At 29.3% G+C, this 14,212-nt stretch overlaps 2 protein-coding genes across 2 annotated transcripts; one reads left to right on the forward strand and one right to left on the reverse strand.

The window, feature by feature from the left end:
• Positions 1-6,818: 6,818 nt before the first annotated feature.
• On the forward strand, positions 6,819-8,080 carry LOC103484709 (probable galacturonosyltransferase-like 1). Its single transcript, XM_008441939.3, has one exon. It carries the CDS (start codon positions 6,819-6,821, stop codon positions 7,857-7,859), a length of 1,041 nt encoding a protein of 346 aa, XP_008440161.1. The 3' UTR covers positions 7,860-8,080.
• A 227-nt stretch (positions 8,081-8,307) lies between these two features.
• Positions 8,308-10,098, reverse strand: LOC103484710 (serine/threonine receptor-like kinase NFP). The gene has a single exon (XM_008441940.2). It carries the CDS (start codon positions 10,096-10,098, stop codon positions 8,308-8,310), a length of 1,791 nt encoding a protein of 596 aa, XP_008440162.1.
• Between the last annotated feature and the right edge of the window lie 4,114 nt (positions 10,099-14,212).

Genomic DNA, 14,212 nt, shown 5'->3' on the forward strand with positions numbered 1-14,212 from the left:
TCCACTCATCACGTTAAACAATAATAATAAAATAAAAGGTCACTACGAATAATTACTTCAGATAATGCCCTTTAATGTTGCTCAATAACCTCAATTAGTGAATATTTGGCAAATAATTTCGATCAAGATAATTTAAATTTCTTATTTCATTTTAGTTAGAATTTAATTTCAGTTCTAATGTGTCGAATATGATACTTTCTTCACAATTGTGTTCTTGAAATATTCCATTTTAGACTAGGAAAGAAATATTCACTGGGCCGTGGGCTCATTTACGGGCTTGCCTGTCCAATTTGCTTAGTAATTTGAATTCATTATTGATTTCACGATTGTCATAATTTCAAGTTATGTTTTCCATTATCTCCAAAAAAATTATTAATAAAAAATAAATTTAACGAATTTTTAATTTTAACATATTTAAATAAACTAAATGCTTTATAAACACTTTCATGGATATGTATAAAAAAAAAGGACAAAAAATGAATGGTTGTATTCACATAAAATGATCATAATACTCTTTTCTTTGGTACAAATATGAAAGCAATAGCAGAAGGGGAAAAAAGTTCAAAGACATTGAAATTGTTTGAAGTACAGTTCTTTCTCCCATTTAATGTGTCCTTTGTTTTTGTGGCTTTTTCTTCTTTATGCAATGGTTGTTTTTAAGGTACAATTTGTGTACACCACACAATTTAAATGATTGAATGATACCTAGTCCTCTTTTTCTTAGACCAAAGTACTTCTTCTTCTTCTTCTTCTTCTTTTTTTTTCTTTTTTGTTAAATGAATTTAATTCAATATTACTTCTCTGTTGTTGTACTGAAACGACAATATTACTTCTTACGAGTATAGTTCAATGTTAATTAACATTTACTCTGGAAGTTCAAATCTCTTATAAAATATTGGTTCTTCCATTTATATTTTTGGAATTAATATTTACATAATGAAAGTTGGATAACTATCTTCTTTCTTTAATCACATTACTTTTTGAAATAACTTCAAATAATTATGAACTTAAAAGGATACTTTTAAAAACAGGAACAGTCGTTTATTTACTATACATAAACGGATTCAAAAAATCAAGAAGTAGACAACACAATTTTTTTAATAGAAAAAAGTATTTATATAGGGATTTGTTTGTCTTCACTTCATCAAAAGGGAAAAAAAAATGGAAACCCATATCGAGGTTTCAAGGTAGGGTACAATTCTCATCGATGATACATCTATCTACTCATGTGGAGAATATGAAACAAATTATTAACGAGTTTCAATATTGCCAAATAGCATTCATTATTGTTAGAAGTTAAATGATTGTAAATATAACAAATAGTAATTTTAAAGACAACAAGTATATATATTAGTAGTTGACTAATATTTTGCAATATGGTGTAAGTGTATAAAGTTGTTTTCTTTTTTTGCGTAAGGGAGTAAGAAGATTGGAAATGGTAAAAAACTGAATTGAAATGTTGAAACCATTATAAATTGGTCAAACACTTGAAAACGAAACGTCTATGATTTAAAATGTAACGAATGAACCGACGTTTTTTTTTTCCTTTTCTTTTTTAGAAAAAGTTTATTAGTATGGTTAAATGGTATTAAATGAGATTAAAAAGAAAAAGAAAAAAAATCAGAAAAATGTGGATGAGATGAATATGGACACAATGTAGGACCTTATAAATTTGGAACAATATGGATTCCTATGCCAAAATTAAAAAATGGCGTGTGAATGTGTTGAATAATATAACTCTATATTAAATGTAACATATATATATATATATATCTTTCCAACCTCTAAATTCACTACCATCAAACACAATCATACTCTCTCTCTCTCTCTCTCTATAACTATTTTTACTGTAAGGTAAGGATGTATATATGGATCAAAGAATGATATATAACACACACACACACACACAAATTGGTTATTGGTTGAGTTAAATAATTGGGGTGCAATAATAATTCTGAATTAATTTTAGAAGAGAAGAAATATGAATATAATTAGATGATGATGATGATGATGACGACAATAATTGGGGAAAATGGTGAGTAGGGAATTGAGCATGTGAGGCACATGGTTTTGTTTAATGAGAGGCTATACAAATAATGGGGGGGTGAAGTGTGTTTGTTATTACACCCCCACACTCTGTCTTCAAACCCAAACAACCTCTTTTCTAATCACATCTTCATCTCTTCACTCTTCGCTCTTCACTCTTCACTCCCACATGCATTTGCATCATTTTTTTTTTCTTTTTTCAATTTTCCTTCCAACCTATTTATTCTATTTTAATTTTTTTTTGTATTATAATATACTTTATTCAATAAATGTATATTAATAACATCCCCATAATATTTATAAACCTCTAAATTTACTTATTTTTTTTTAATTCAAATACAAATGTATTATTTAACAATAAATTAACAAATAATATATCTCGTACGGTGAGAATAATAGTTTTATAAACACTTAGCTTGTAGAAAGTTAATCATCAAATTTGACCAATATTAACTTTTTTCATGATAATGAAACATATGCACATTAATTTCAAGATAACGAACCATGTCCTTATTTGTTAAATGGGTGAGAAATATTATTTATCATCTTTTTTTAATTTAATTTTATTTTAGTTAGACACAACTATGATTTAAATGAAAATGAAATACATCAAACAATCAATCGATTATATCGATTGTAATGATAAGTTTTATTCACTAGACTTTATTCGAACAAGTCATGTCTAAGTGATTAAAGCATCTTGTTTTCAATTGATAAAATATATTTTTAGTAGTCATAAACTATTTTTTTTTTCTAGTATACAAATATTAGAAATTTTTTTTTGGATATCTTTCAAATGGTATCTATATCGTGCAACTTAAATAATTGTCCACTTTAAAAAAGTATACTTGTATATATGTATATATGTTTTCACCATGATTGTAATATATGGAAAAATGAATTAATAATTAAAAATACATTAAAATAGTTTGAAAAAAGAAGAAGCTTTAATTTGGTACATGAAGGCAGTATGATCCAAATGGATGGAGTAAAGGTAACGTAGAAAATGATAGAATAAATAATAAAATTTGATTTCTTTTTTATACTAAGAATGGCCTCATAAAGTTATTTTTGTTGGTATGGTAATAAATCCAAGTTGTTGAATGGATCACAAAACTCTCACTACCCTCTAATCTCTCTTTTTTTTTTTTTTTTTCTCTCAAAGTCACTTTCTATTCTTTATCATTATAATTAATTTCACTATCAATTCGCTTTAATTATTGAATCTAAAAAAAAAAAAAAAAAACTCAAATGGTTAAATTAATTTAATGTTAAAGTTTGAAACGAACATAAACGCAATAAAAACGAAAATCAAAATATTGAAAAGTTGTAAAAATTGAATGGGGAGTCTCATAGAGAATGAAATGAATAGGAAAATGTGGTTCCCACGTGGGAAAGAAGAGATGGGCCCAGGAAAAGTTTTTAGCGAAAGGGGAAATGTAAAAAAAGATGAAATTAGGGATGAAATGAATGCTTCCTTCTCCTAACATCTGCTATCACTTTGACTCTCACATTTAATGCTATACCCTAAATATCCGGAATGAATTAATGAATCCAACACCCCCAATTCCCTCCCCCACTCTTTTCTCTCTTTTTCTTTTTTTCTTTTTAAATTTAAATATGGACATCTTTCAATATCTTATACAAATACAAACTCTAAACAAAATCTTTATAAATTAATAAATCAATATTTTACAAATTATCTAATTTCTAAAATGTTAATTTTGTTTATTATCAATTTTAAAATAATCGATAAATTTTATATTTTAACCTAAAGAGATCAATATTTGTAATCTAATTAGAAAAGTTTTAATCTTGTCTGTCAATTAACCTAAACAAGATAGGTATTCTTTCTTTTCATGAATTCAAATTATAATCTCAAAATACTCAATATGTCAATATCTATGAATTTAAATCTCAACTATTTAGGAGGCTACTTAATTATAGATAAAATCTCTAAAGAAACATAGTTAAAAACGTTATGTAACCTTTTATGGAAATATATAATAATGTAATATAACCAATAAATATTTCATAATTTATACGGATCTCTAAAAAAAGGTAATTTAAGCCATTGAAAACATAAAGTTTGCCATTTATTTAAGCATTAAAAAAAAGTTAATTCGACCCATGAGGATAAGACATTTATTACAATTTTAAAAGTTAATGTGTTCAATCATTTACTCCAAAATTATAAAATTTTGTAATGAATGAAATAGAATCGCAAGTCAAAATATAGAATATAACTCAAGAGAATGGTGAAAAAAAAGGTAATGGTGTCTATAATAAAATAGTAGTGCCAAAAGAGGAAAGAAAATAAAATTGAAGCACATAGATAGGGATAGGATAGATCTACTCATGTAGGTATTTTAGTTTAAGTTTTTCTTTTAGAAAAATAAACATTTGAGTTATTGTTATTTTTAAATCGATATCTAATCGTGCATTTGGAAATAAAGAAAAAAATGTTTGAAATTATTAGTCAATTTAGACTTTTAATTGTCATTTCGAGTGGATAAAAGCACGTTAACGTCAACATATTTTTTTATGTAACAATGAGGGTTGGATGGATTAAGGAATATAAACTTTGTAATTCCTATCATTTTCATTTAAAAATATGCATTTATCAAATAAATACTATTGAAAAAATTAATAAATGAAAGGATGAAAATAGTTATTTTTTAAAAGACCCAATGAATAATTTAAAATTTTAAAGATGAAAATAGTATTTCAAAAAAGGACTAGTTGTATATTTGCAATCATCCACCACTAACAATGGAAACAAAATATGGTTTAAAAAATAATAATGAAAAAAAAAAAGAGTGAAAAATGGAAAATGAAGTTAACTCAAAATTTGTAGAGAAGTAATTTTAAATATATGTTTTGAATTTTTTGAAATTTTTACTATCACAAATACAATTATTTAATGTACCTTTTAATAAAAACTGCAAAATTTTAAATTTTGAATTCGATTGTTATACTATAAAAAGTGACTTTAGAAGATTTTAAAATTATTAAAGATGTATTTAATGACTTAAAAATAAAAAAAGTATTTAACTTTACACTTTTCACATGATTTTCATATCATCAAAATTGATTTTAAATAATTAAAAATATGTATAATGTGAGTTTTTAAGATGGAAAAGATGATTTTTAAAATGACTCCAAAAAGTACTTTTGAAATAAAATTGCATCTAAGAAAAATCTAATAATATATGAAATTGATAAAGTATATGAAATTGTGGATGCTAAGCGAATTTATACTATATCCAAATAATATTGGAAAACATATTAAATATTTTTGGTATTGCTAATAATATATGCATCAAAAGCTATATAAGCAATTAATAAAGTTTAGGGTAAAGATTGAATTTTGTTATTTTTTGAATGGCAATTTCCCTTTAGAAAAAAGAAATTGAGCTTGGGTTTTCTTTTCTCTACGTGAATGGCTCAACAAGAGAGAGAGAGAGAGCTCAACTCAATCATTTAGTTGAACATATTATTAATAATAAATAAATAAATAAATAAGAAGAAAGAAAATGCATTACCTAAATAAAGCCAAATTTGTGACAAAGTACATATACAATAAATAACGAATACATCATATTTTGGGATCACTACGGTCATTTTAATATTATTTATTTCATCTTTTTTGTATCCTTCACCTCATTTCCTTCTTATTATTTTTTAGTATAATAACGAATACAAACAATTTCTGTTGAGTTATCTTCAAAATAATTTAAATAGAAAATAACATTGAGTTTTGTTCCAAAGGCCAAGGTTTATTTTAATTCGAGGATTTGGGGTTGTAGGAAGACCATATTAGCCTTTGAAATTTGATGTCAAAATGTCACCAGCTGTCTTCAATTACGCTATCTTTCTTTCTTTTTCTTTTTTAAAATTAAATTAAATTAAATTAAATTAAATTTAGATTTATTTATTTCAACCCTTTCAATCCCCCACTTTACAGAGAAGAGAGAACCCAATGATTGAGAAATTAAAATTAAAATAAAATTTCATTTTATTAGCAGAATTTTGTATTATATTAAAAAAAAAAAAACTCATAAGTAAAATAACACTTTCTCCCTTATATGAACCTTCTAAATGAAAATGTCAAATTGAAAGGATTTACTAGATCCCGAATAGGAATTAAATTCAAACTAAAGTGATAATCTAAAAAGTAAAAAGGAAATTGAAAATTTTTATTAAACAAAATATTAGAATTTTTACTATCCTAAATAATAAGTAAATAGATTAAAAATGAATGACAAAAATATCATTTTAAGTGTAAATCTTAGAAACCAATGATCTAAACAGAATTTAGTTAGATGCGCCTATGTAGACATCTCCAAATGTTTTAATATTCTAATATAATATATGTATATATATTTTGTTGTCTCCGTTAAAAGGAACTGAAGTTTTAATACCTTATTAAATTTAAGATTTAATTTAATTTAAATTAAAAATGAAGAATATATTACAGATGTTTTAAACCCAAAGGTTAAAGGTCCATAAAGTCATTTAACAAATTTAAAAATTTAGAAACTAATTTAAACATGAAATAAATATATATTAAAGAAAAAAAAGGAAAGAAAAAGGAAAGGGGTTGGTCGAGAGGGCAACGTGGGTGTGTGTTGAATTGAACTTGAAAGCGACGCAGAAACCGCGGCAGTGTTTCTCTCTTTCGCAATTCATTCATTTATATCTCTTTTTCCCTCTTTCACTTTTCTTTCAACTATTTTCAATCATTTCTAACTCCGTTTTTCTCCGGCAACATGCCCCGCCCTCCGCCATTCTCCGACCATCACTCTCTCTTCCTCTTCCTCCTCCTCCTCCTCCTCTCTCCCACCTCATCCGCCTTCAAGTTCAAAGAAGCTCCTGAATTCTACAACTCACCCAACTGTATCTCCATTCCTTCTTCGCCTGATCACCTCCTTTGTTCCGATCAGGCCGTTCATGTGGCTATGACTCTTGACGCCGCTTATCTCCGTGGCTCCATGGCCGCCATTCTCTCCGTTCTTCAACACTCCTCTTGCCCACAGAACATTATCTTTCATTTTCTCTCCTCTGCCTCCACCGACACTCACTCCCTCCGTTTCACCATCGCTAATTCCTTCCCTTATCTCAAATTCCATGTCTACCCATTTGACGCCGCTGCCGTTGCCGGATTAATCTCCACTTCCATCCGTTCCGCTCTCGATTCTCCTCTAAATTACGCTCGCAACTACTTGGCTTCCTTAATCCCTCACTGTGTCAAACGCGTTGTCTATTTGGACTCCGATTTGATCCTCGTTGATGACATTGCTAAACTTGCTGCTACCCCACTTGGGGAAACTGCCGTTCTTGCCGCCCCGGAGTATTGCAACGCTAATTTGACATCCTATTTCACACCCACTTTCTGGTCCAACCCTTCTCTGTCTCTTACCTTCGCCGGACGAAATGCTTGTTATTTTAACACTGGAGTTATGGTCATAGATCTCCAACGTTGGCGCGCCGGCGACTACACCGCTAAAATCATTGAGTGGATGGAGCTCCAGAAACGAATGCGGATCTACGAGCTCGGGTCTCTCCCTCCATTTCTCCTCGTTTTTGCTGGGTATATAGCTCCGGTGGATCACCGGTGGAACCAACACGGCCTTGGTGGTGATAATTTCAGAGGACTATGCCGGAATTTGCACCCCGGTCCGGTGAGTCTCTTGCATTGGAGTGGAAAAGGGAAACCGTGGGTTCGGCTTGACTCGAACCGGCCTTGTCCACTTGACGCTCTTTGGGCTCCTTATGATCTCTTACAAACACCCTTTGCTCTTGAATCTTAGTTTCAAAAAACAGGGGAATTACAAATTAAAATTACAATTACAGTTACTTCTTTGTTCATATGGTTTTTTTAGATTTAGATTAGAGGAGATTTAAGTATCGGTGTCCCTCAATCTTGTCTATAAAGAGAGATTTTCCCACATCTTTGTTGTACGTTAATACATAAAACACCTTATTAACAAAAAGCTTCTTCTTCATTATAATAATAATTATTGTTATTACAGTTTCCTCTGTTTTTTCTGTCATTGAGAATTGCAGTTACTTGGAGAAGAAGAAAAGATATTGATGATAATGTTAATGAATCGTATCAATGGGAGTTTAAACGTAAATTTGTACTTATATTCTGTAATGTAACAGAAAAAAAAAAAATGAAGTGGGATTTGGCTGTAAAGTTGTTCCAAAGATATTAAATCAAAAAAGATATGAGAATCAGACTTGAGTTAATTGAAATCAACGAGCTCTAATGGGGCTATGGCTATGGCCAATTTCATCTGCTTCCAAAAGAGAAACCCATGATTTTTCTACCTTTTCTGGGGAAGATTCTGCAAGAACACAGAGATTAAAGACAATTTCCGCCATACTTGGCCTTGACAGAGGTTCATCTTGCGTACAAGCCCTCGCCATTACCGCTAAGCTCAAAGCTCCTTCAATTGGGTAACAATCCTTTAATTTTGAGTCCATCCAATCTCTCAACTTTTCTTCTCTTCTTTCTTCGTTGTCTAGAACATCCCTTATCTCCTTACACAAATTCCCAACTTCTTCTTCTTCTTCTTCTTCTTCTTCTTCTTCACCATTTTCTGTACATTTCAGAGCTTTTTTCCCTGAAAGCAGCTTCAAAACCACAACCCCAAAAGCAAAAACATCAACTTTCGTGGACAGAGAATCGACAGCAGGTCTTGCCTTAGCGAGATTTGAAATCTTTGCTCTGAATCTCAAGTCAAGAAGGATGCAACATGTTTTGATATCTTGATGAACTATGCTTGGTTGAGTGTGATCATGCATATATTGCAACCCATTAGCCACATCCAATGCTATGTTCAACCTTTGGCTCCATGTGAGATTGCTTGAAGAAGCTTCAGATGATGAATAAAGCCACTTATCCAATGGCCCATTTTCAGCAAATTCATAAACCAAGTAAAAATTCTCCTTGTCATCTGACGAGAACCCCACCAATTTCACTAGATTTATGTGATTGACTTTTTGTAAAATCATCAGCTCTTCTTTTGAATCTGGCTTAGCTTCCTTTATCACTGAGATTTGTCCATTGATTATGGCTTTGTATACAGATTTCCCAATCTTAAACCCCTCATTGAAATTCATTGTTGCATCCGTTATCACTTTATAATCATACAAAATTGGCCTTCCCAAGTAATCTGAAACCACAGGAGGAGGAGGAGGAGGAAGAATAAGCTGCCCATTCTGTTTCATCTTCATTTTAATTGAATTTCCCCAAATGGGTAGCTTCATTTTCTTGTAAATAAAGCAAATATAAGCCACCAAGAGTAAACCAACACCCAAAGCCACACCACCAATAACGATCACAAGGTGTTTGATCTTTTTCCTCTGAGGAGGAGACTGAGAAAGCAGAGGAAGTTTCGAAACAGGTATAAACACAGCCTCACCAGCTACAAAATTCGTCAACTTTGCACCCTTTACATCTTCCAAATTCGCATCTTTTGATACGCTAAAAATCGATCTCACCCCAGAAACCACATCAGTCAATTGCCATACATAAGTAATAAAAATTTGAATCCCCTGTTCTAAGTTTTCCTTAGAAGGGCACTTACAAAATAGAGGAAAAACAGCTTCAACTCCGACAGACAAATTGTTTGGATTTAGAGACGGGTTCATTTTTACAACAATGTCAGAATCGCAAAGATTCTCGAAGAAGGATGTAGAGACGAGATAAAATGTATCATCCTTGTTGATTTTGTAAGTGATATTCGAAAAGAAGAAGCTATTATTTCCATTTGTAGTGGAATTACAAGTGACAGGAATGAACAGAAGCTGCCCATCAAACAATGGAGTTTTGTCTGATTCCAAGTTGCTGGCTTTCGCAATCTCCAAAGCTTTGACTCCAAACAATTTCGATATGCTGTGAAGATCGAAAAACTGTGAAGATTTTGCAAAGTAAGAGACATAAGTATCACATGGAGAACTTGTAATCTCTACTCTGCCATGAATGGCTGTAAAGCAAACAAGAAGTGTAAATGATAAGAGAAAAATGGTTGGCTTTGCCATTGGTTTGATTGCTTGAAGCTTTGAGATTCTGTATTTTTGAATCAATCAGAGAAGAAGAATTTTTTTTTTTTTTTTTAATGGGGGGGTTTTAATGATTAATATCATGAGCAGGTATGATTGTTGCATCACAAAGTTGGAAAAATTCAACCAAAAAGGTTATGAAAGCAACAATTTATTTAGTTAGTTTAATTGGGAGAGAGTTATTTGAGACGGCTGAATGTCTTCGGGATGTCTTTGGTAGCAAAGTTCTCTGATTAATTTAAGGTAATATTTCTTAATTAATGATGATGTTAAGGGTAAAGCGATGGGAGAGTTTCAAAGTTCACTTCGGTATGTGTTATGATTTTGAGTTTAAAAAATAAAGTAGGAGAGAGATTTACTTGATTAGTGAAAGACATATTGATTTATAATGGGTTAATTTTTCTTCATTTCTACGTGGGATAATTATCTTTTTAGTTTACAAGTTTTAAAATGATACCGTATGAGTTTGATTTCAATTTACCCTAAATTTTAATACGTTTCTCTTTTATTAATTCTTAAAACTTGAATTTTGTTTCTTATCGTAGCTAACGTTTTTACTTTTTCATCAAGTATATTAACTTTTGTCAAACACTTTCTTTTTGAACTAAGAAAACTAACAACATATCAAATAAGGTGATCAAACTTATAATCTTAAGATGAATAATAAAGACATTACGTGTTTGGTTTTTATAAATTGTTGAAAATCTATACAGTATACTCCAAAATTTGGGGTAGTTCTTTTTTTTAATATTGCATTAAATCTACAATAAATTCTTTTAAAATTGGGACCCAATGTATAATAATTAGTTGTTATATGTGTGTATAGTCTACTAAAAGGATTGAAAGTTTAGTTGCATAATTCTATTTTATTTTTAAACTTTTGTCCTTCATATAAAAAGAGTGACCTAACAATATTATCAATTGGTCATCTTTGTAATAAAATAGCATGGCGTATGATTTCTATTGGATTATTTGATTAAATATGTAATTTTTTTTGCTATGAAGTCATCACAAAATAGAATATGCTTGGAATGTAATTGAAATCCATCTTGCAACTTAAATATTTAAATTAATTAATATGTATGTTAATATAATAACTCTACAAGAAACCCTATAATCAATTAGTACTGCTGCAATTTTCCAAAGTCAATAAGAATATAAGACATCACTTAACTACTATGAATTATAATTAAAAAATACAAGACTTATAAATTAAGAAACTATATAGTGTTGTTAAAGGATAGATGTAGTTTAGTAACAAATTTTAAATTTGTTGGTATAATATATCTACGTTCAAATAGATCAAGCAATTTAGTTCTTTAAAGAGTTTGATGGATGGCTTATTCTTGTATTAGTTGTTATACTAAGAAAGTATAAGATTCTTGTTATTGACATGGTAGACATATCCTAGCTATGGTTCTATAAGACACAATCCCCAAGTTCGATGTCAGTATATGAAGTTCAGTCATACACATACTTTGATGCTTAGGATGGAAATAAGTTAATTTGTGTCGAATTTAATCGGTTGATATTGTATATAACACTCCTTATTTGTATCATTGAGTAGTCTTTGCACTATCGTTTTGATGTTTTTATTCAAACAATGTTTGTGGCAACTAGAGCATAGTGAGTGTTTTATCACTTTTCTTTCAGGTTAAGTTGCAGTTTGAACTCAAAGTATGAAAGCCTTAGGATCTTCGTACTCCCCTTGTGGCACGTGGGCCGTGACCATGATCCTTTGGCCTAAAAATAGCAACGATGTGATGATCATTTTCTTTTTCCCTTTGATACTTTTAATGGTGAAAACAATATTTATGCCATCAGCATCGTTATTTTATAAGACTTTTTAGGTTAGGAAGGGTTTAACATTGGATTCAATTTTGAATGTGAAAGAACAATATTTGATTCTAATAAAAGGCAAAATTTGTAGGGGACATTAATTAATTACATTGCCTTAAAGTAGATGCTCTATTTATGATATAATTGGATCAATAACTTTTCTTTTAATTAACGTTAGATTGACTTTCAAATTTCATTTTCGTTAAATTTCGGAAATCGAGATGTATTAGATTCTTCCTCCTAACCTTATTATCATTATTAACTCTTTGTTTATTATTTCCTTTTCTTTTTAAGATCTATTCCTTCATAATTGATTTCAATATTCTCTTTCTAAAATCATGATTTATTTTCTATATCTGTGTCATTAATTATCCTAATTAAGGTTACTAAACTATTCTTAAATCTGCTAACTCAAGTATATATTTTCTGGTTTCCACGATTTAAAAGGTGAGTTACTGATTAATTATGTTTGCAGTTGTTTGATCACTTTCATCTTCTTGCGTTACATTTTCTCAATATGAATCATTTAAGGACTCTATACACATATTAAGTTTAATAAATGATAATTTTTAAAAAATTATTTTAAATAACAAAATTGCATAAAAAAACATTTTTAATTATAACAAAATGTTACAATATATGAGTGTCAAACAGTAATGGACATTATTTATTGGTGTCTATCGATGATTGGAAATATTAGTCTATTAATGTTTATCATTTATATATATAAGTATCGTTCAACCGTATTCGTAAATATTTTGTTTAGAACAATTATAATTTTTTTTAAAAAAAAATTAAACTTCTACAGTATACTTATTAAAAAAAAGAAAACTAGAAGGAGGAGTAATGGGAACTTAAATTAAGAAAACATATATAAGTAAATGAAATGAAATGAAATGAAATGATTGGTAAACAACCAAAATTAACTTAAAATTATATTTAAGTTAAAAAAAGATCCCATCATGTGGCTTTTGGGCAGTGGGCAATGTGAACCCAAGAATTTGAATTTGTCAATTATGAAAGAATTTCTTTCTCTTTCTCATATGTCTGGTCCAAACCAACACTTACTTTATTGGACATTATCAAAGTGTATGATATTTCTTCTTCTTCTTTTCTTTTTAAAAAAGAAAGTGTTTGATTATTATTTTGTCATAAAAAAATTTTATAGTATAAAAAATTTCAATGTAGTTCAATAGTTTAATGATGGAGTATAGCATCACATCTTCAAATTAATTAATATTTGAATTGGTTAATACTGCCATTTGTTTTCTTTAAATCAATATTTTGTTTTAAAGGATTAAAAGTTAATAAAAATCCCATTTTTGACTTTTAATCAAAACATTTTGGGACTTATATGAAAGTTTTTATTATTATTATTATTATTTCTCCAAAATTGAAATGGTGTTGTTTCCTTACAGATATATATATTGCTGTCTCAAGTTTTGATATCATTTCTAGGTCTATGATTTTTCTTTTAATAAAAGACCTCTTGTATTAAAAAAAAAAAAAGATCTATATTGTTGAAGATTGATTTTTTTTTTTTAAGAATATGTAAATTGACTTTGCAACTAAGTATGATTCTTATATTAGTAAATTAGAAGAAAGAGAAAATATGGTTCAAAACTTATCCTTCTTTTCATTTTATTTTTCACTTCACATAAATTACAAAGCAGTGGGAGTGGAAATGACTTCCAAAGTAAATCGTTATAGATTTGTGACAAAGTTTGGAAAGGAAAAAAGAAAGGAGGGAGGGAATTGATAAGACAAGGGAATCTTTGATAAAAATGAAAAACGCGGTTTGTTTGCTCACTTTTATTAAATTGACTTTTGACTTTTTTGGTTTTTGAATTAATTTTTGGAAAAGTACATCTCTTCTCCTCTCTTCTCCTCTCTTCTCTTTCTTCATTCTTTTTTTCTAAAACAATTCTGTCGGTGGATTCAATTTTCTTTTTCATTGTTACCTTAATGGGTAAGAAACTTGAGGCGTTATATATTTATTACATAACAATATCTTCTTTTATAATTTTCGTTAAACATTAAGCATATTTAATGTCTTTCACTTAAAAAATAACTTACAACTTCTTAAACCTTTCTTTTTAAATGCTGTCTATTAAGATTTTCTTTTTAGAAAAAGAAAGAAGAAAAAAATGAAGGTTCGGTGAGGGCCATCCCCACTGGGACACAAGTTGGATCCGACAGGCACGGCCCGTTATCCTTCCACTGCATGGAGAGGGAGGTTGTCGTTGCTCTGTCG

This window comes from Cucumis melo, chromosome 8 (assembly GCF_025177605.1).
Source record: "Cucumis melo cultivar AY chromosome 8, USDA_Cmelo_AY_1.0, whole genome shotgun sequence".
Lineage (NCBI taxonomy): Eukaryota > Viridiplantae > Streptophyta > Magnoliopsida > Cucurbitales > Cucurbitaceae > Cucumis > Cucumis melo.

What these genes read in the sequence shown, in the direction of transcription:
- LOC103484709 (XM_008441939.3), top strand. Translation starts at nt 6,819, where the DNA reads ATGCCCCGCCCTCCGCCATTCTCCGACCATCACTCTCTCTTCCTCTTC.
- LOC103484710 (XM_008441940.2), bottom strand. Translation starts at nt 10,098, where the DNA reads ATGGCAAAGCCAACCATTTTTCTCTTATCATTTACACTTCTTGTTTGC.